Source organism: Pseudopodoces humilis, chromosome 11 (assembly GCF_049639895.1).
Source record: "Pseudopodoces humilis isolate 2021_Gansu_Grassland_sample_001 chromosome 11, ASM4963989v1, whole genome shotgun sequence".
NCBI classification, from domain to species: domain Eukaryota; kingdom Metazoa; phylum Chordata; class Aves; order Passeriformes; family Paridae; genus Pseudopodoces; species Pseudopodoces humilis.
This window is the reverse complement of record NC_142210.1, coordinates 24,141,003-24,159,786: the sequence shown is the minus strand read 5'-3', so window position 1 is coordinate 24,159,786 and position 18,784 is coordinate 24,141,003. Positions and strand designations below refer to the sequence as shown.

At 53.9% G+C, this 18,784-nt stretch overlaps 1 protein-coding gene across 1 annotated transcript; it reads left to right on the top strand.

Moving 5' to 3' along the window:
* The first annotated feature begins 105 nt into the window (after positions 1-105).
* TIPARP (TCDD inducible poly(ADP-ribose) polymerase) lies at positions 106-15,439 on the top strand. The gene is made up of 6 exons (XM_005525135.3): positions 106-327; positions 2,112-3,109; positions 10,862-11,030; positions 11,816-11,997; positions 14,280-14,555; positions 14,737-15,439. The coding sequence occupies exons 2-6, from the start codon at positions 2,175-2,177 to the stop codon at positions 15,182-15,184; spliced, it is 2,010 nt and encodes a 669-aa protein (XP_005525192.1). The 5' UTR covers positions 106-327; positions 2,112-2,174; the 3' UTR covers positions 15,185-15,439.
* Positions 15,440-18,784: the final 3,345 nt, after the last annotated feature.

Genomic DNA, 18,784 nt, shown 5'->3' with positions numbered 1-18,784 from the left:
CCCGGGGCGGGTCGGAGAGGCTCCGGGGCGGGTCGGAGGGGCCCCGGGGCGGGTCGGAGAGGCCGAGCCCACCCGCGCTCCGCCCCGGCCGGCGCGGCCCGCGGAGCTCCCGCGGCAGCGCTACTTAAGCGGGCGGCTCCGGGGCGCGGGGAGCGCAGCGGGTCGGGGCGGGATGCGCGGCCGGACGCGGCCCTTGGTGCGGACACGGCGGTGCTGACCGTGCCAGGGCGTCCCGGCGTCTCCCCCCCAGCAGAAAAGTGATTTCGCTCTGGAGTTGCCGTGGATTTGGGTGAGAACGCGGGAGCAGCGCCGAGGGAAGCCGCGCCGGTAAGGTCCCAGCTGCGCTGCTCTGGCTGCCCGGCAGCTCCGCCGCGCTCAGGTTGTGTCTCTGGGCTGCTGCTTTCAATGTTCCTTGTCGAGAGGTGTCTTGAGGCCGGCGGAGTGGCTTTCTTGAGCAGAGGAGGGGAGTGCGATGGGGAGCGGAGCCCCCCGGCCTGACTGAAGCTCGGCGTGCGGGAGCATCGCTGCGGGATCGCTCCTGCAGCCGCAACGCTGAGACCGGAGCGCCGCCAAAGCCTCATCCTCGTCCTCCTCGCTGCTTTATTTTTAGAGTCGTTGGGGGATCCGGCTCTGCTCGCTAAGGCAGTTCTGTAAAAATAGCAGCAAAACTTAAATGCTGGTCGAGTGAGGAATATAAATGTTGAAATAGCAGCAAAGGTATGGCTGGAGGAGATCAGAAGTCGCTTGCTCAGCACCTTGGTGCTTGAGCCCTGGCAGATCCCCTCGCTCCTCGCCAGGGCGCTGAGACCTGGGCTGCACGAACGGGAACATCTCATTCTCTTCGGAGTCGAGGATTTTTAAACCCTTGGAGTTACCTGAAGGTGCCTTTGGTGGTTTGGAGGAATTGCCCTGGTGTCTGTGGAAGAATAACAGATACACCGATGACTTTGGGGTTAACTGCCAAACAGATACACCAGTTGCATTAAATTTATTCTAAAAATGGGAAAACTGGAGAGGCACAACTTTTTGTCTTTTTTCCTGGCAATCCTGACGTGCTGTTTCCCAAGGAAGTGGAAAAGCCTTACAAACGAATGTTCCAAAATACGGAAGACTCAGTGAGAAATTTTCCAGAGCAAATCATCAGTAGCAAGAAATTATTGCCGAATTTTCTCTGTTTTTTGGGATTTTTGTTTTGAAGTGAGGAGTAACTTTGCTCGGAATGCATTTATCCAGGAAGTAATCCTTAATGCGCTCCACTCCGAGCACCGAGCCTGCATGTGAGATTGAAGAAGGTTTAATTAAATGTAATCGAATATTACAGGATTCCTGATTAAAAGGCATAGCACTTGCTTTTGGTGACGTACGAGACACACTGCTCATTTGTGCTTCAAATTCTGCAGCTCGCAAGCAATGTCTCTGTTCCTGAGTAACCATCACCCTTCTGTTTGTTTCCCTGCCCAGTTCTAATTCCTGTTGCCCGGCGCGGTGCTGTCCCGGGGCGGGGAGGGCTGGCAGCTCTGGAATTGCTCAGATCCCGGCAGGATTACAGGCTGGAGTCCGTGGGAAGCTCGCCGTGGGTCTCCGCACAGCCAGCGCTTCCCGGCGGTGCTGCCGGGGGATGTGGGAGGCGGCAGGAGGGAGGGAGGGAGGGAGGGAGGACACAGGGGGATGGAATGGGAATGCGGAGCTTTGCTCCTCCGGTGGGAGAGGAAATGGTGCGGGAATGTCTGCAGTGGAGGGGGAGCAGAAATCGGCGCTGTCACGTTCGCTTTTGTGGAATAGGATGAAGCCGAGTGCGCTCGTTTGTTGAACATCCTGACAGGGAGGAGGCGTCGGAGCGTCCCCCTTTCCTGCCCACCCTCGGGGGACTGTGTGTGCGTGCCTGAGTGTCTCAGAGCCTGGATGTGCGGGGAGATGAGGAGTGTGGGTTTGGGATTAATTAGCCTGAGTTTAGCTGTTTTCATGCTTTACGTGCCTAAGGGCTACCCGCAGTCACAGCGAGGGGAGGAGTTTGCTGTTGCTGGCTCGAAATCCTCTCCAGGGGTGATCTTGTTCGTGTCAACCATGAGCAATTAGAGAGATTAACTGTCTTGTTTTCCTTTCTGCCCTAGATTGATTCTTGGGAGGCTCTGGGACATTTGAAAGTGATTTGGAGAGAGCAAAGGCTGTGTCCGATGGCCACCGAGCCCCAGGCAGCGTGCGTGGTGCCCCAGGCTCCCTGCCCAGGAATGAAGTGCTCTCCTGCTGAGGACTTTTCTCCGCAGGTGAGGCTGTCTGAAAAGATCCCACCAGTGAAGCCTTGCTTCAAGAAGAAGCAGCAAGTGCAGAAGAGGCTGGACACGCAAACTCTGCGGGCTTTGCGGCCGATCTTCACCAGCCTGCTGGGAGCTGGGGCCTTGGACAGGGTCTTTGTGCCCCGAGGCCAGCGCGGTGGCCGTGGTGATTTATGTGAACCTGCTGTGAAAAAGACTCTGGACCTCGGTACCTCTTGCCCCCAGACAGAAAATAATGTGACTGTGCTGATGCCAACAGCTCCAGATGTGCAGGGTCAGCTGCCAGGAGCTCATCCTTCCCCCAGGCACCCTGAGCAGGACTCCCAGGCAGGAGAGCAAGGATTCTCCCCAGAAACTCCTGGAACTGCTGCTGATAATGGTAATGAATCATTCCAGGATCATCCTTTGCACCCAAGTGCTAGTGATGGTGCAACTTGTCCTCTGTTCCCTGACAAGGTTCTGGAAGGCTACACATCTGCCTTGCTCCAGGAGAACAGCTGTCCAGTGCAATACAACTTGACCCCAAGCAATAAATTCAGTGCTGGGATATTCCAGGATAAAAGTGAAGAAGCTTCCCTTGACCTGGTGTTTGAGCTCTTGAACCAGCTGCAGTATCACACCCACCAGGAGGATGGGATTGAAATCTGTGTGGATTTTCTCCAGGGAACTTGTGTTTATGGCAGTGATTGTCCCAAGCATCACACAGTGTTACCCTATCACTGGCAGGTGAGGAGGACAGCAACCCAGAGGTGGCAAAGTGTGACCAACGATTCCCAGGAGCACCTGGAAAGGCTCTACTGCAACCCTGACAATGACAAGATCAAAGTCAAGTATCGGTAGGTAACTGAATTTACTGAATAAACTGAATTTCCCCTGCTGGGAAGGGGGAAGAAATATAAATATAACAGGATGTGCCTTTTTTTTCCTGATACTTGTATCCAAGAGTGTTATAAACCCTGGGATGATGTTTCCTGATTTATATCCAACAAGTTTAACTCAACAAGAAATTCTTGTACACCTGTAAGACTGTTATTTAGCATCTGGAATGTGTTCTTCGAAGCTGGAGGACTTGGAGTGTGTGAAATAAGAAAACTTCAGCTCTGTAGGAATTCAGAGGCTGTTGTGGAATGCTGTGCTTGTTCTTGGCGTTCCTAATTAGTCTTTTCTCCGAGTTAGACAAAGTGGCAGCATGAAAGAGCCTTGGCAGCGCTGGGGCCAGGAATGACAGAGCAGTTGCTCTGTGTCAGTGCGAGCACAGCCTGCATCATTCCATCCCACACAGCTAAAGCACAGGGGAGCTCTGGGGAGAGTTATTGTTTTCTCTCTACAGAGCTGTGTTTATTGACTCGTTTTCTAAAATTAGCCAACAGCTGTTGGCTTGATGTGGTTGTGTGACCGGTGTGGGCTCCTGCACCCCGAGAGCTAAAACTTCTTCAGCTTCTCCCCTGCAGGTTCCAGTCTGAGCAGCAGTGGGGAGGAGTGATGTTTACAGGGTGCAGTCGGTGCAGGCTGCAGACTGGTTTGGTTTTTTCTGGAGGAAGTGTGTGGTGCACATTGTGGCAGGACAGATAAGAGAGGAGAAGTTTGCCAGGCTGGCGCAATTCCAGTTCAAAGTGACATTTCTGGAGTGAAACCTTCACACTGCCTTTGCCACCCAAATCCTTCGGGGTTCTGCTCACTGCCTCTTCTTCCTTTCAGTTCCTGAAGGAAGTATATCCCTGCTTCCTCAACATTTTATTCTCATTTATTAAGCTGAGATTTCTCATTTGGCACCAGAGACCAAATCTAGTGCTTAAAGTCAGCGTAAGTCTTTACTTTCATTGAATTTGATGTTGGATTAGACACTAAATTCAACCTTTTTCATAGACTCAAACTGGTTTGGGTTGGGAGGGACCATAAATATCACCCAGTGCCACCCCCTGCCATGGCAGGGACACCTTCACTGTCCCAGCCCCAGTGTCCAGCCTGGCCTTGGGCACTGCCAGGGATCCAGGGACAGCCACAGCTTTCCTGGGGAACCTCTGCCAGGGCCTTTTTAGTGATGGCAATATCAAAATATGGATGCCCCACACTGAAAATAAGAGTGAAGTAGAATATGTAGTAGGGGACAACTATATTTTATAGAATTGTCTTGAAGAAATATGTAATTTTGTAAGGGCATAGCAGATAAAAATCTGCTGAACTTTACAAGAGAGGAACTTCTATTTCCCAAGTGTTAGATACGATTTCTGAAAACAAAACAGCACAGCCAGAGCCAAGCCCATTCAATGATTTAACTTTGAGCTCTGTGCAAATGAGCAAATGGTTTCCTTTTAGAAGTTGTGTCACCAAATCCATCACTGCACATGAGCTCTGTGTCCTAAAGGATGGACTTGGGAGTGATTTGTGGTAAAGGACACAGTGCTTGGTCATGGCTTAGTCACCCCCGGCCTGGGAAGCTGCTGTGCAGTGCCCTGTCCCCTGCACTGGGTGTGCAGGTCCCAGCCCAGAGGGGCTGAGGGACATGGATTGCTGCCTGCCTGATGCAGCTGGGGACAGGGCTGGCAGGTGTGTGCTGGGGACAGGACGTTCCCTGAGTGTGAGGGAAGGCAGAGGAGCAGCTTGGGCTCGGGACTCTGCCCAAGGAGCGAGGCACAGCCCGGGGATACAGACCTGACCTTGCTGGGCTGAGAGGGACAGGACAAACTGCAGATTTGCTCTGGATATTGGGGAGAAATTCTTCCCTGGGAGGGTGGGGAGACCCTGGCTCTGGGGCTGCCCCTGGATCCCTGGCAGTGCCCAAGGCCAGGCTGAACAGGGCTGGGAGCAGCCTGGGACAGGGGAAGGCGTCCCTGCCATGGCAGGGGTGGAACCAGCTGATCTTTAAGATCCCTTCCACCCTTGGAGTATGTCAGTGAGACCTTTGGAGTGAAGCTCTATTTAAGACCAGAGCTGATTTCAAACTTTGAGTCTGATCCTCCTCAGAACTTTGAACTTGCCAGGCTTGGAGGTAGGAGCTCAACATTCCACTGCTCTTCATCACCAGCTTCTTCTGCAGCATCACCTGGTCTGAGGAGAACCTGCTGAGGTGTGGGGAGCCCCAGCTCCCTGCTGGCCACTGGTGCCCTGCTGGCCACTGGTGCCCAGTGTCCCCAAGCCGTGTCCCCTGGGATCTGTGACAGTGCCCCGCCAGCGCTGCGTCCCATGGTTACGGCATTATTTGTTAAAGCCATTAATCTGCCGTGGTCAGACGAGCTTTGCAGGCCTGTCTGCTCGTGGCAGGCAGAGGAAAAGCCTGCTCAGCACTCTGCCTGGCCAGCAAGGCTGCTGTCTGTCCTGCTCCGGGGTGTGGCGACTGGGGATGCCCCCAGGGAGCTGGGCCCTTCCAGAAAGTGTTGGCTATCAGCTCAATTAGGGAATGAGCTCTAAATTAGGGTGTTCTTCAAGGAGCTATTAATATAAACCTTCCTTCCTCTTAATTATTGGGATGAGTAATGATGGAGATAATGTGTATTTTACATTACTCATCCCAATAACTTAAGTTGTTGCCTCTCACCTAAGGGAATGTGATCTCAGAGGAGTGGTAAACCTTGTTTAGTTACTTTGTGTAATGCAACTCCTTCAGCTGCTTCTTGCAGTTCGACCTCAAACTGAGTATTTATCATAAATTACTTTCGTTTTTTTTTGGATTCTTGAGTCTGCCAAGTATGTAGAGCCACATACCAAGCTATCTAAACAAATGGGGGAACATCAACTTAACAGGTTAAAGTACTTAGGAGCACTCAGTTTTCTTCATAGATGTGAGGAGAGGCCCTGGAGAAGTTCCAGCTTGCAGCAAAGAGAGAGCAGTGCCAAGTGCTGCTTTCCAGCAGGAGATGCCCACGTTGGGATATTTTAAGATGCTCTTTGCTAAGGGGAAATACTTGGCTGAGGAGCTGAGCAGGTTTCCCCACACACACACACACCTGTCCTATCATGCACACGTCGCTTTTCAAAACAGCAGCATTAGAGATTACAGGAGGATTTGTTTAAAACAACTCTGCAGTTCCTGACCCATCAGTTCCCCCTGCTTTGGCTGGAAATTCCACTCTTTCTCTTGGCAAAAAAGGGCTCCCAGCTCGCCTGACACGGCAGCTTCTTGCTGTTGCTTTGATTTCTTTCCTTTTTCTTTCTTTTCCCCGTAATTTCTGTAATTTTTATGGAATGCTAGCTGGAAGAGAAGCCAGGATGAGGCTGCAGGGTGGCTCTGCAGTGGGATGGGTTCTGCCTGGGAGCTCTTCTCTCTCTGCATGCTCCTGGTCCTTGGGTGAAGTCAGTAAATGGTGACAGGGCAAGAGGAAACTCAAGCTGTCCTGAGGAGGTTCAGCTCAGGTATCAGCAGGAATTTCTCCCTGGAAAGGGTGGTCAGGCACAGGAAGGTCTGTCCAGGGAGGTTTGGAGTCCCCATCCCTGGAGGTGTCCAAGGAGTGACTGGACGTGGCACTCGGTGCTCTGGGCTGGGAACGAGGTTGGACTCGGTGTTCTTGGAGGTCTTTTCCAACCTAAATGATTCTGTGACTCTGTAAATACAGAGTGTTCCGCTGGGGTTATCAGGGGGCATGTGAGGGGACTGGGAAGGAGAGGCATGGACACCTAGAAATGTACAGGAAACTGGTTTTCCTTCATTCCTCTGTGTGTGGGATGGCTGCTTCTCTGGTGCTGACAGAATGTGCTTGACGTGTTAAAAATCATACAGAGCGTGGTGGAGGCATTTCAGGCATGGAATCATGGAATCACAGAGTTCTGGCTTGGAAAAGCCCAGCCAGTGCCACCCCTGCCATGGCAGGGACACCTCCCACTGTCCCAGGCTGCTCCCAGCCCTGTCCAGGACACTGCCAGGGGTGCAGGGGCAGCCTCTGTGGGCAGCAGCTGTTTGGGGAGCTCTGCAGGGCCCATCAAACAGTTACATTTCAGAGGTTTTCTGTGTGATCCACACAGTGCCACAGTGTGTGAGATAAGGCATGTGTTAGTGATAACAGGAGATGGGAAACCAGCTGAGAGTCCCTCTGCCTGGGTTTGGGGGAGGTTTCTTGGCTATTCCCTGAGTGGTTGGGAGCTGCTTTTCATTCCTCTCCAGGAGGAATGCAAGGCAGAGCCTCAAATAAAACTCCTGGGAAGCGATTTTGGAAGCGTTTGCCTTGTGCTGTGTGGGCTCCTTTTAGCTGCACTCTGCAGCACCATTCCCATATGAAATGAAACTAATTGGCTTCAAGCTGTAGAAAAGCAGGAAGGCCCTGAGTGGAGCTGCGAGGAACCAGCAATCAGTGCCATCCCTGCTTGCCGTCAATAAACAGATTGCAGTTTGGGGAACAGCTGTCATCTGGCTGCAGGTTGAGGTCAGGCTGTTCCTGGCAATAAAGCAGAGCTTCCTGAAACAGAGAGCAGGGATTGCTCCCAGGTAGGGCAGCAGGCTCAGGGCTGGGACAGGAGTGCCCATCCCTGAGCCGGGACAGCACAAAGCTGCTGTGACAATGATTTGCTCAGCAGGAGCGCTGATCCTGAGGTTCCTTCCTGCTGGGTACTCGGATGTGTTGGAATCAGGAGGGATTTGAGCTGAGTAATAATTGAGAATCTGGTTCTCATAGTCACATGTACACAAGAGTGCTTGTGTTTTTGGGGGGAGTTGGTTTTGGGAGGTGTGATGCAGAGCATTCATTTTTTAGGAAAAGCCTGGAATGCCGGGACAAAGGGGAATGAATTTCCAGTGCCAGAAGGCAGAGATAGGTGGGATATTGGGAAGGAATTCCTCCCTGTGCGGGTGGGCAGACCCTGGGATAGAATTCCCAGAGCAGCTGTGGCTGTCCCTGGATCCCTGGCAGTGCCCCAGGCCAGGCTGGAGCAGCCTGGGACAGCGGGAGATATCCCTGCCTGTGGCTCTGGGTGAGCTTTCGGGTCCCTGCCTGCAGCAGCTCTGCTTGTGCTCCTCTAAAACAGAAATAGTTTAGGTTGGAAAGGACCCCTGAAGGTCATCGAGTCCCACACCCTGCCAGGAGCATCTTCTACCGATTTAGCAATTAAACAAACAAACAAACCTCTCCCAAACACATCCGGGGGAGCAGCCGGTGGAGCCCAGCGAGCCTGGCCAGGGACACTGTGTTTGTTGTGCCCTGCAAACACGAGGTGTAGCTGGGGTTTGAACTGGGAAACAGTGCCTGTGGGATCCTTGGGAGAGGGGGATGTGTTCAACATCCTCATTGCTGGGGAGTTCTAGAACTTACCCAAGCCTCACAGCCCAGGCTCCCCCTAACCCTTGTTCGGGCGTGGAGTGGGTTCTTGGGAAGAACAAACAACTTCTGGTACAGTCTCTTCTCCTCCAGCAGCCCTGCCTCGAGGACTTCCTGATCCAGGGCTGGGGGGGCTACTTGTATTATTATTTATTATTATTATTATTATTACTATTATTACTATTATTTTCCCTGCCAGACGTTCATCTAAGCCATATACACACACTCACACATGTCTGGGCCAGCAGTTGTTTCAGACTGACAAGCTGGCCCCCCTCGCTGTGAGGATTCCAGAAGATTGCTTCTGCAAGCACCCCTGACACCAACTGTACAGGCAGGGAAAAACAGGTTTTCCAGCCTTTAAAGAATAAACACAGAAAAAGCAGCAAAGTTTTGCTGCTTTTGGATTCTTTATTCCCCTGAGGATGGTGCCTTTAAGCTGGGAGGGAAATGTGGCTGTGGCATGTCCCCAGTGTGAGGTGTCACCTCCCACGTGGCCCAGGGTCACCACAGAGAGCAGCAGCGTGACTTGATGAGGGGGCAAGTTCAGTAAAATCTGAACCTCAAGTGCTGCCCTGGCACTGCTGCCCCTCTCTGGGGTTTGAGCTGGGGAGACTGGTGGGATCCAGGCTCAGATGGGTTCTTTGTGCTCCTGCCCTGCTGTGGAGGTTCCTGTGTGCCTGTCACACCTTGTGCCCAGTCCTGCTTACTGCAGAGCTGTTGATGAGCATCCCTTGGGAGTGTTCCTGGGCCTTTTCCTGCTGCTGTGCCTTTCCATTTGGCTCTCTTGTCTGAGCTCTGCTCTCGCTGTTTCGGTACCTGTGCTTCAGAATTAACCTCTGGGTTGGGTGTCCAGCTCTGGCACAGGCTGTGCCTGGTGGAGCCCCCGTCCCTGGAGGGGACTGGAGCCCCGGGCATGTGGCACTTGGGGCACGGGGCAGTGCTGGGGGATGGACTCCATGCTCTGAGAGGGCTTTTCCAACTGAACCAAATCTGGGATTTCTCTGATCCTTGGTTTCATCCAGGAGTTTGAACTCTCAGCCCCCCACCCAAAGCTGGGCTCATCTCTGGGAGAGTCCTCCCCCTGCAGCTTCACCCAGGAGCACAAACAAGATGAAATCTCTCTGCTTTGGTGTCTCCAGGAAGCGTCAGTGCCCGCCTTGGCTGCTGCAGTCTCTGAGCTCCGTGTGGCTCCCCAGCCCCGAGAACAAAACCTTCTCCTGCCCCTCTGAAGCCCCTGAGCTCCGGGGGCCCTCTGGCTTGTTACTGGTGCAGAGAGGAACTGGTTTAGTCAGAGAGAGAAGCTCACCAGTTTCAGCATGGCAGGGTGAGCCGTGCTGTGTCTCACAGCTGTTCTGCTGGGAGCAGCTTTCACATCCTGCTCGGCCCCTGCTGCTCGCAGCGTTTCTGTTTTCTGTGAACCTGTTTGCGGTAACTCGCCACACGTCCCCGAACTCGCAGAGGAGCTGCAAACCACACGGCTTTTCAGAGCACCTACAAAACAGATTTCTCTGCTCATCCATTTGTACATAACATCTGTTTGTCTTGCTGAAGGGAAGGAGGCCGGGGGATTCACGCATTAGGCTGAAGTTCTTTAGAAGGATGGAAGGGAGAGCTTAAATATTCTTATTTTGGCTGCACTCATCTGAAAAAAGTCTATCAGTGTTATAACTTGCCAGTCAAGGAACCTGCTCACTCCAGTGTCCTGGAAAGTTTACACCTTTCTGCTGTTTCTTACATTTAGGGAACAAAGAAAATGCAACTTATTTGTGGGGTCACGTTCTGCTGTTGAGAGCTCGTGGAGTTTTATCTTGAATTGTGCTGTTCCACAGCACCGAATTTGGGTTGTGTGCCCTCTTCTTCTGAGAGTTCAATGTGCTCATTCTCTCTGTGCAAATAGTTCCACTGAACTGCTTTATTTTATAAACAGAGGCTTTTATTTGGTGAGTTGGTGAGGAGAAATTCTTCAGAAATCTCTGTTCTCACCTCTCGAGTCTCTGCGGGACCTTTCACAAGGGCACTTGGTGCCAGGGCAAGGGGAATGGCTTTAAACTGCCAGAGGGCAATGGATGGGGTGTTGGGAAGGAATTGTTCCCTGGGAGGGTGTGCAGAGCAGCTGGATGGTTCCCTGGCAGTGCCCAAGGCCAGGCTGGACGGGGCTGGGATCCCCTGGGACAGGGGGAGGTGTCCCTGCCATGGCAGGGGTGGCACTGGATGGGCTTCACCCAAACCATTCTGGGATTCTACACCTCTGCTGGCTTTGAGGTTTTGTCCCTCTGTGCTGAAAACCATGGGTTTATTGGGATACAGAAGGTGAGAATTGTCTGTTTCTCCCATTCTTCCCAGGGGCCAGGAGTTCTGGGTGGATCTGAACCTTATGAAATTATACGAGAGCGCAGAGTTCGACCAAATGCGGCGCCTGTCCACAGCCTCCTGCCCCAGCTCCAGCTCCAGCTGCTACACGGTGTGGAAGTACTTCTGCAGGGACCACTTTGGCTGGAGAGAGTACTCTGAGGTATGGCCCCTTCCCTCTCCTGCTCCTGGCCTGGAGCCAGCACGCTGTAAATCCACCCCTGCTCAGCCTGGTTCCTCTCTGACACTCAGGGAAGGGATCTGGAGTTCCTGTGGGGATGAGGAGAGTCAGGGCTGAACTGAGAAAGCAATAAAGGGACAGCTCTGCTGGCTTTTGCTTCTGAGATCCTGACTTGAATCACCCTGAGAACATCAGGGCTGGCCACACTGTCCCACTGGGGAGCAAAGCAGCTGCTGGCAATGCCAAGGAAGCCTCTCTGGAGCCTCATTTGTTTTTATGTCAGTGGGACAGCTTCTGCAGCCTTCAGAACACCTCCTCTATTTACCTTGGCAGTTTTAAATTGATTTCCCTGTCCCCAGAGCTCTGCTGAGCTGGGACACGCACTGCCAGAGCTGTGGGCTGGGCACGGCTGAGGTTTGGAATGAAACCTCCTCAGTGCTGGCAGTCCCAGGAATAATTGCTGAGTGTAAGAACTGGAGAGAGTTGGGCAGAAACACCACAAATAACACAGTGAGGGTGCTTGAGCTGTGAGGAGAGCTGCAAGGCCTGGCTTTGTGCAGTGTAGAGCAGGAATGTGAATTTTGGAGCGTGTGGTTTCTCACGTGTGCATTTCCCTTCCCCATTTCCCCATTTCCCCCTGTTTCCTCCTCCATTTCTCCCCTCATTTTTCCCGTTTCTCCCCCCTGTTTCTCCCCCCATTTTCCCCCTGTTTTCCCCCTGTTTCTCCCCCCATTTCTCCCATTTTCCCCCTGTTTTCCCCCCTCCAGCCCGTGGTGAGGCTGATCGAGGAGGCGAGCTGCCGCGGGCTGCGCGAGGTGCGCTTCGTCACCTGGCACAACCAGTACATCCTCAACATCAGGGATGGCTTCCAGCAGAACTCCTGCTTCCGCAGGGAGATCAAGAGGAGGCCCCTGCTGCGCTCCTGCGTGCTGCTCACGCCCTTCCTGCAGTAGGTATCCCTGGGAATGGGCAATTCCCGGTGCCCTTCCTGCAGCAGGAATCCCGGGAAATGCGCAATTCCCACCGCTCTCCGCGCCGGGCTGCACGGGGGACTTGTGTTCCTTGGTGTTGGGTGGGAAATGGGAGCCAGAATCCAAAATCTGGGTCATGCTGGCAGCTCCTGCCCCTTTCCAAAGTGACATTTGTCTGAGGAGCTCCTTGTTTAAATGTGTAATGTGTGGATGTTGGAACATCAGGTTTGCCAAATTCCTGCCCGTTTTCCAGCATCCCGGGCTGTGGGAGGTGTCCCTGCCTTGGCGGGGGGTGGCACTGGATGGGCTTGGAGGTCCTGGCAGCCCAGAAGTGCTGCTTTAGTGGCCTCTGGAGTGCAGTCACAGCCTCCACACGTGGGCTGGGAGGTGTTTTTAGATTGGGTTTTACAGGAAGGAAACCCCAGGTTAGCAGAGAGAAACTGGAGGATGCCAGTAAAAACCAGAGTGCACTTGCTGCTTAGAGCAGTCCTGGTTCTCATCCTAATGAAAAATGAGGCTTTCAGGGCTGCTCCTCCTCGTGTTTTGCTGCCTGGGACTATTTCACCACAGTGATCTCCTGAAATGATGCAATTCCCAATTAATTCCCTGCTAATTTTGCTGGACCTTGAGGGCTCTACACTCGTGAGGGATTGACCAGAACTGTCTGTGCCAGCTACCAAAGCTACAAACTGAACTCTGAGATTCTGTTCTGCACCAAACCTCATTCTGATTTTATTTATCCGAAGACCTTGTAAAGCTCACTTAAAAACACGGAATCTTGGCAAGAACAAGAGTGTTTTAAATATTTATGGGACCTATCCTTCAGGAGTCAGTGTTGCCTCCACTTCCCACATGATTCTACTTGAGAATTGCTCTTTCCCTCACCTCCCACCTGCTTAAATCTGTTCTAAAATTAGAAAAGAATCCTTGAATAGGAATGAAAAATGTTGACTTTTTAATGGCTTCCCCTGTAGAATAAATAATATAAATATTTTACACCAGTCAGAAGAACCGAACAGAGTACACCAAAGGATTGCAGGATTTTTACTGGATTTGATGTCTTCCTCATTAATCCATGATTTACTGGCAATCTCTGCTTGCTCAGCCTTTCACTCCTGTGTGAGTGATGAGGCCCTGCAGGAATATTTTTTTTTACCCACTTGCCCATCAAAGAGGAAAACCAAATTAAAAGCAAATGCACACTTTGGTATTTGATTGCTATTTTAATAGTAATTTGTAGAACAAATTTCTGGGTTTCTGCCCAGCTGTTAGTGACCAGTGAGAAGAGCTTTGAGTCAAATCCATGTAAATGAAGGGAATCCTGGCCTTGGCCTCGAGCAGGAGGGAGCAGCCAGTGAACACTCCCAGAGTGTTTCTGCCCTGAAAAGTGGGAGGGCTGTCACAGCTTGCCATGTGTTGATTTAAAAATAGACCTTTTCCCACTAAACTTCCCCCTCCCAACGCTTTTCCTTGGATTTGATTTGATTTCTGGCCATCTGTGGGGTTTGGGGAGCAGCTCCACCCTGGGTGTCCCAGCAGCCAGTGGCTCTCTCCCGCTGCCTGCTCCGGGGCACTGCGGGGGTTGGCAGCTTTTCCTAGAGAAATACTTTGGGAAAATCCTCCTTGCTGGACTTTGGAGCTCGCTCCACGTGTTCTGGCAGCTGCAGGAGCTGTGCTGGTGTGAGCCAGGGCCCTGCAGGCGCCCCATGCTCCCAGTGCTCCCCTTGGTGCACGAGGGAGACCCCAGGGAGCAAGGATTTACTCAGCTGAGTAAGGGCTGCTCACCCAGGTGGGATCAGGGGAACATAAATCACAAAGGCCGCTTAGCTCAGCTCAGGAGTGGGAGGATTCCAAGAGCTGCAGGTGGGTAAGAGTGGGGTCCTGCTGGTCTTTTCCAAGGGTTTCTTCCTGGTGTCCGTGGGGCTTCTTGGCAACAGCTCCCTCCCCCAGCCCTGCCTGTTCTCCAGGCACCATTCCCAGAGCAGGGGCAGGAAAATAATCAGCTGCAAATGCAAATCCACATCTGGCTGTGGAAATGGCACTAGGAGTATTCCTGGCTTGGGAAGGGGCCTTGAATCCCACCCAGTGCCACCTCCTGCCCAGGCAGACACGTCCCAGTGTCCCAGGGTGCTCCAAGTGTCTGAGTGTGGCTTTGGACACTTCCATGGTAATCAGAGGCTTTTCAGCCGTGCTGGGGATGAAGTGGAGGTGCCTGGAGGCTGCTGAGGGTGTCTGAGCACAACCTTTGTCCATCCCCCAGGACCCTGGGTGGCAGCTCCGCCGTGCCCTCCCCGTGCTCCGAGCCTGCCTCCGCACACCGCTTGTCCCCTGCTGCTGTCACCTCTCCCAGCTTCTACCCCGAGACCTGGATTGGAATGGATCCAGCTCAGGACTTCATCCAAGTGCCTGTTCTGAAGGAAGACAAAAGCTATAGAACCATTTATAACCTGTTCCACAAGACTGTGCCAGAGACCAAATACAAGATTTTGAAAATCCTGCGAGTGCAGAACCAGTTCCTTTGGGAGAAGTATAAAAGGTAAGAGGAGGCAATTGCAGTTCTTTAATAATGGATATTCCTAGAGGAGGAATTTTCTAAGAGAGATTTGTATCTCCTCTCACAGCTCAGCTCTTCCAGAGGGTGATACCGTGATGAAAACAGCTTTTCCCCGGCTGACCTGCAGCAAATACTCACCTTCACTTCCCATTTTCTGTTCCAGGAAAAAGGAATACATGTCCAAGAAGATGTGTGGGCTGGACAGGATCATGAACGAGCGGCACCTGTTCCATGGCACGTCCCAGGACGTGGTGGACGGGATCTGCAAGCACAACTTCGACCCTCGGGTGTGCGGCAAGCACGCCACCATGTTCGGCCAGGGCAGCTACTTTGCCAGGAAGGCCAGCTACTCGCACAACTTCTCCAAACGCTCCCCCAAGGGCGTGCACTTCATGTTCCTGGCCAAGGTGCTCACGGGCAGGTACACGGTGGGCAACCACACCATGAGGAGGCCTCCGCCCGTGGAGCCCGGCAGCATCACCAGCGACCTCTACGACTCCTGCGTGGACAATTACTTCGAGCCCCAGATCTTCGTCATCTTCAACGATGACCAGAGCTACCCCTATTTTATTATCCAGTATGAAGAGGTCAGCAGCACTGTCTCCATCTGACAGCCTGTGCTGCTGCTGTTCTCTGCCACAAACTCTCACCTGGCTGCAGTTTGTGTGGGGGAAGTTCAATCTGGACGCTTCCTGCCTGCTGCAATGACTCGGAAGAAAGGAAATTTGAAGTGACCAACTGTGCGCTTGCTGGTTGATTCCCTGTGTGGAAATTGTACATATTTTTCCATTGTTTATAGTTGAAAATTTGTGCCTTTTGTTATAAAACACTGTTTATTTATGTCAGTAAATGTTCATGTTTCAGAAGGTGTCTGTGGGTGTCATTTTGGTGGCGTTCTGTGCCTGTCACGCCCTGATCTCAGCATTTCAGCTTGGCCATTTCTAGGGCCTCAGAGCCACATTTCACCCCAAGGATATTAAATAAGACATTCTCCCAACCACTGCTTTTTATGATCACATTTCAGAGGGACTGGGAGAGAGATCACAAAACTACCCCCCGCTCATACTTGGCATTATTAAACAGGACAACGCAAGTAGATCATTTATTAAAATCAAGGAAAATTAGGAAGAGATTAGCATGGTCTCTGGGGAGGGTTTAAAACCTGGGCTGGCTTCCCAGCAGGTGCTGGGCCACACAGTCTGTCCCTTGGTGTGCAGGGGGTGGACAGGATGGGCTGCAAGGTCCCTCCCAAAGTGCTCTGACTGTAATTGTGCACCTCTAGGCTGTGGTTTGGATGTTCCTGAGGTGCCCATTCCCCACTGAGACCTTCACCAGGAATTGTGTCTCTGTCAGGAGGCTTCTGGCTGCCCTCCAGGGAGCTCCCTGGGGTGGGAAGGGACCCCCAGGCTCTGTCCTGGGGCTCTCCCCAAGCTCAGCTGGGCCTGGAGCTGTGCCTTGTGACACTCTGCTCCACATCAGCTTCCTGGGGCCTCAGAGGAACCAGATTTGCCGTGGGAAAGAATTCCCTACTCCCAGCAGCAGCCCAGGGCTGGCTGCTCTCCTCTGGATCCCTCCTGGGTACCTGAGATCAGCTGCAGGTGAGCACCAGGGAGGGAGGCACAAGCAGCTGCCTCCAGTGGCCCCAAGCTCTGGGGGCTCTTGGCAGGGCTGGGAGAGCTCCTGGTGGGATGTGGAGCTGCTCCCGACCCCCGGGATGGCTCCAGAAGGGCTCCAGAAAGGTACCGGGCTCAGGGAGGAGGGCGGAGGGTGGCTCAGGGAAGGTGAGGTGCCCGAGGAGTGGCACTGGGAGGCTCCGGGGGTCGGCACCGGGGCTGTGCTGGATTCAGAACGGAGATTTTGGGTTGATTGCAGAGCCAAAGGCACGGAAAGAGGGTTGCTGTTGTTGTGGGTTTGTGTGGAGGTTTCTGCCCGGGTTGGGAGTGGGAGGTGGGACAGCAGCTCCGGGTGGGGAATTCGTGTTCTCTTTCCACAGCCGGGAGTCAGCGCTGGCTTTATCCTTGGATGTTTTAATGAGCTTTTGCTTTTCTGGGTCCTTCCCCGGACACTCCCTGGGAGGTTCCCTGCCCGAACCTTCCCCTTCCCACCTTCCCCGGAGCCCTGCGATCAGGAGGGAGCTCCGTGACAAGGCACTGAAAATATTTCTGGTGTTCCCTTCCCAAGGCGCTGAGTGTCTGAGCCACCCCCAGGGCTCCTCCTGGGGACCCGCTGTCCCCTCCCGGGCCTGCCCGAGCCTCGTCCCGGCCCCACGGCGGGGCCACAGCCGTGTCCGGGTGTCACTGTCCCCGTGTCACTGTCCCCATGGGTCCCTGTGCCAGTGTCCCCGTGTCACTGTCCCCGTGTCACTGTCCCCGTGGGTCCCTGTGCCACTGTCCCCGTGTCACTGTCCCCGTGTCACTGTCCCCGTGTCACTGTCCCCATGGGTCCCTGTGCCACTGTCCCCGTGTCACTGTCCCCGTGGGTCCCTGTGCCACTGTCCCCGTGGGTCCCCATGTCACTGTCCCCATGGGTCCCTGTGCCACTGTCCCCGTGGGTCCCCATGTCACTGTCCCCATGGGTCCCTGTGCCACTGTCCCCGTGTCACTGTCCCCATGGGTCCCTGTGTCACTGTCCCCGTGTCACTGTCCCCATGGGTCCCTGTGTCACTGTCCCCGTGTCACTGTCCCCATGGGTCCCCATGTCACTGTCCCCATGGGTCCCCGTGCCACTGTCCCCATGGGTCCCTGTGTCACTGTCCCCATGGGTCCCTGTGTCACTGTCCCCGTGTCCCTGTGGGGGTGGCCCCAGTGGTGGCCTGGCTGAGAGGGCCCTGCAGGGCTGCCTGAGCGCTGCTCCTGTTCCCTGGGGGGCTGTGGGGTGTGGGGGTACCCGGGGGAACCCTGTAACTTCTTGGGGACCCTGTAACTTCTTGGGGACCCTGTAACTTCTTGGGGACCCCGTGCTTGGGGACTGCCAGCTCGGGAGGCAGCAGCCGGGGCAGTGACAGGGTGACAGTGAAGGGTGAGGCCACCTCTGCCGTGCTCACTGCTGTGCCTGGGATTTGTCATGAAACAGCCTGTTCTGGACAGCGGGATAAAGGTGCCCCAGAGGCTGGGAGGAAGGAACAGCTTGAGCAGGAGCTGATTTGGGAGCTGGGCAGAAGGGCAGGAGCTGTTCCTGGAGGAGACTGAAGTGTCAGCAGCCCCAAGTGCTGTGGGAACAGGCAGAGAGTTCCCCCTTCCCACAGGGGCTGGGCTTGGGGGCACCCACAGGGACCCAGCTCTGCCCTGCCCCTGCCTGGGGCTGTGCTGGTGATTCCAGGGCTGTCCAGCTGTGGGATCTCACCACAGAATAACCCTGGAGTGGGATCTCACCACACAATAACCCTGGAGTGGGATCTCACCACAGAATAACCCTGGAGTGGGATCTCACCACACAATAACCCTGGAGTGGGATCTCACCACACAATAACCCTGGAGTGGGATCTCACCACAGAATAACCCTGGAGTGGGATCTCACCACACAATAACCCTGGAGCGGGATCTCACCACACAATAACCCTGGAGTGGGATCTCACCACACAATAACCCTGGAGTGGGATCTCACCACAGAATAACCCTGGAGTGGGATCTCACCACACAATAACCCTGGAGTGGGATCTCACCACACAATAACCCTGGAGTGGGATCTCACCACAGAATAACCCTGGAGTGGGATCTCACCACAGAATGACCCTGGAGTGGGATCTCACCACAGAATAACCCTGGAGTGGGAAATGTTCCCTGGCCCTTCCTTCCAGCTCCTGAGGCAGAGCTCTGCAGGGAAGTGGCTTCAGGAACGGTGCAGGCGGTGGGTGGTGGTGGTGGGAAGGTTCCCTGGGAGTGGGAAGGAGCTTTGGGAGGTGTCCAGAGCAATGTCCTGCCCAAAGCAGGGTCAGCTCGGAGGTCACAGAGGCTGGTTCAGGGCTGCATTGAGCCTGCACTGGGAAACTGCAGGGCTGGAGCGTTCCTGGCTCCTGGACAGCCTCCAACCACAGCAATGGCCCTGGGAGGGGTAAAAACCCCCCAAATCCAGGATTCTGCTGCCCCAGGATGAGGAACCCCAGCTCCTGGTGACTGTGGGCTGCAGTCTGTGTCTGTGACCTCCAGGCTTGGGGCAGGGGCTGTGGGAGAGGTGCTGGAGATGATCCAGAAATGCAGTGAGAGGTTTCCTGG

Bases quoted from the DNA above. Each gene is read 5' to 3' on its own strand.
- TIPARP (XM_005525135.3), top strand. From the start codon at position 2,175: ATGGCCACCGAGCCCCAGGCAGCGTGCGTGGTGCCCCAGGCTCCCTGC. The intron at 3,110-10,861 runs GTAGGTAACTGA...CATTCTTCCCAG, and splicing joins AAGATCAAAGTCAAGTATCG to GGGCCAGGAGTTCTGGGTGG. The intron at 14,556-14,736 runs GTAAGAGGAGGC...TTTCTGTTCCAG, and splicing joins CTTTGGGAGAAGTATAAAAG to GAAAAAGGAATACATGTCCA.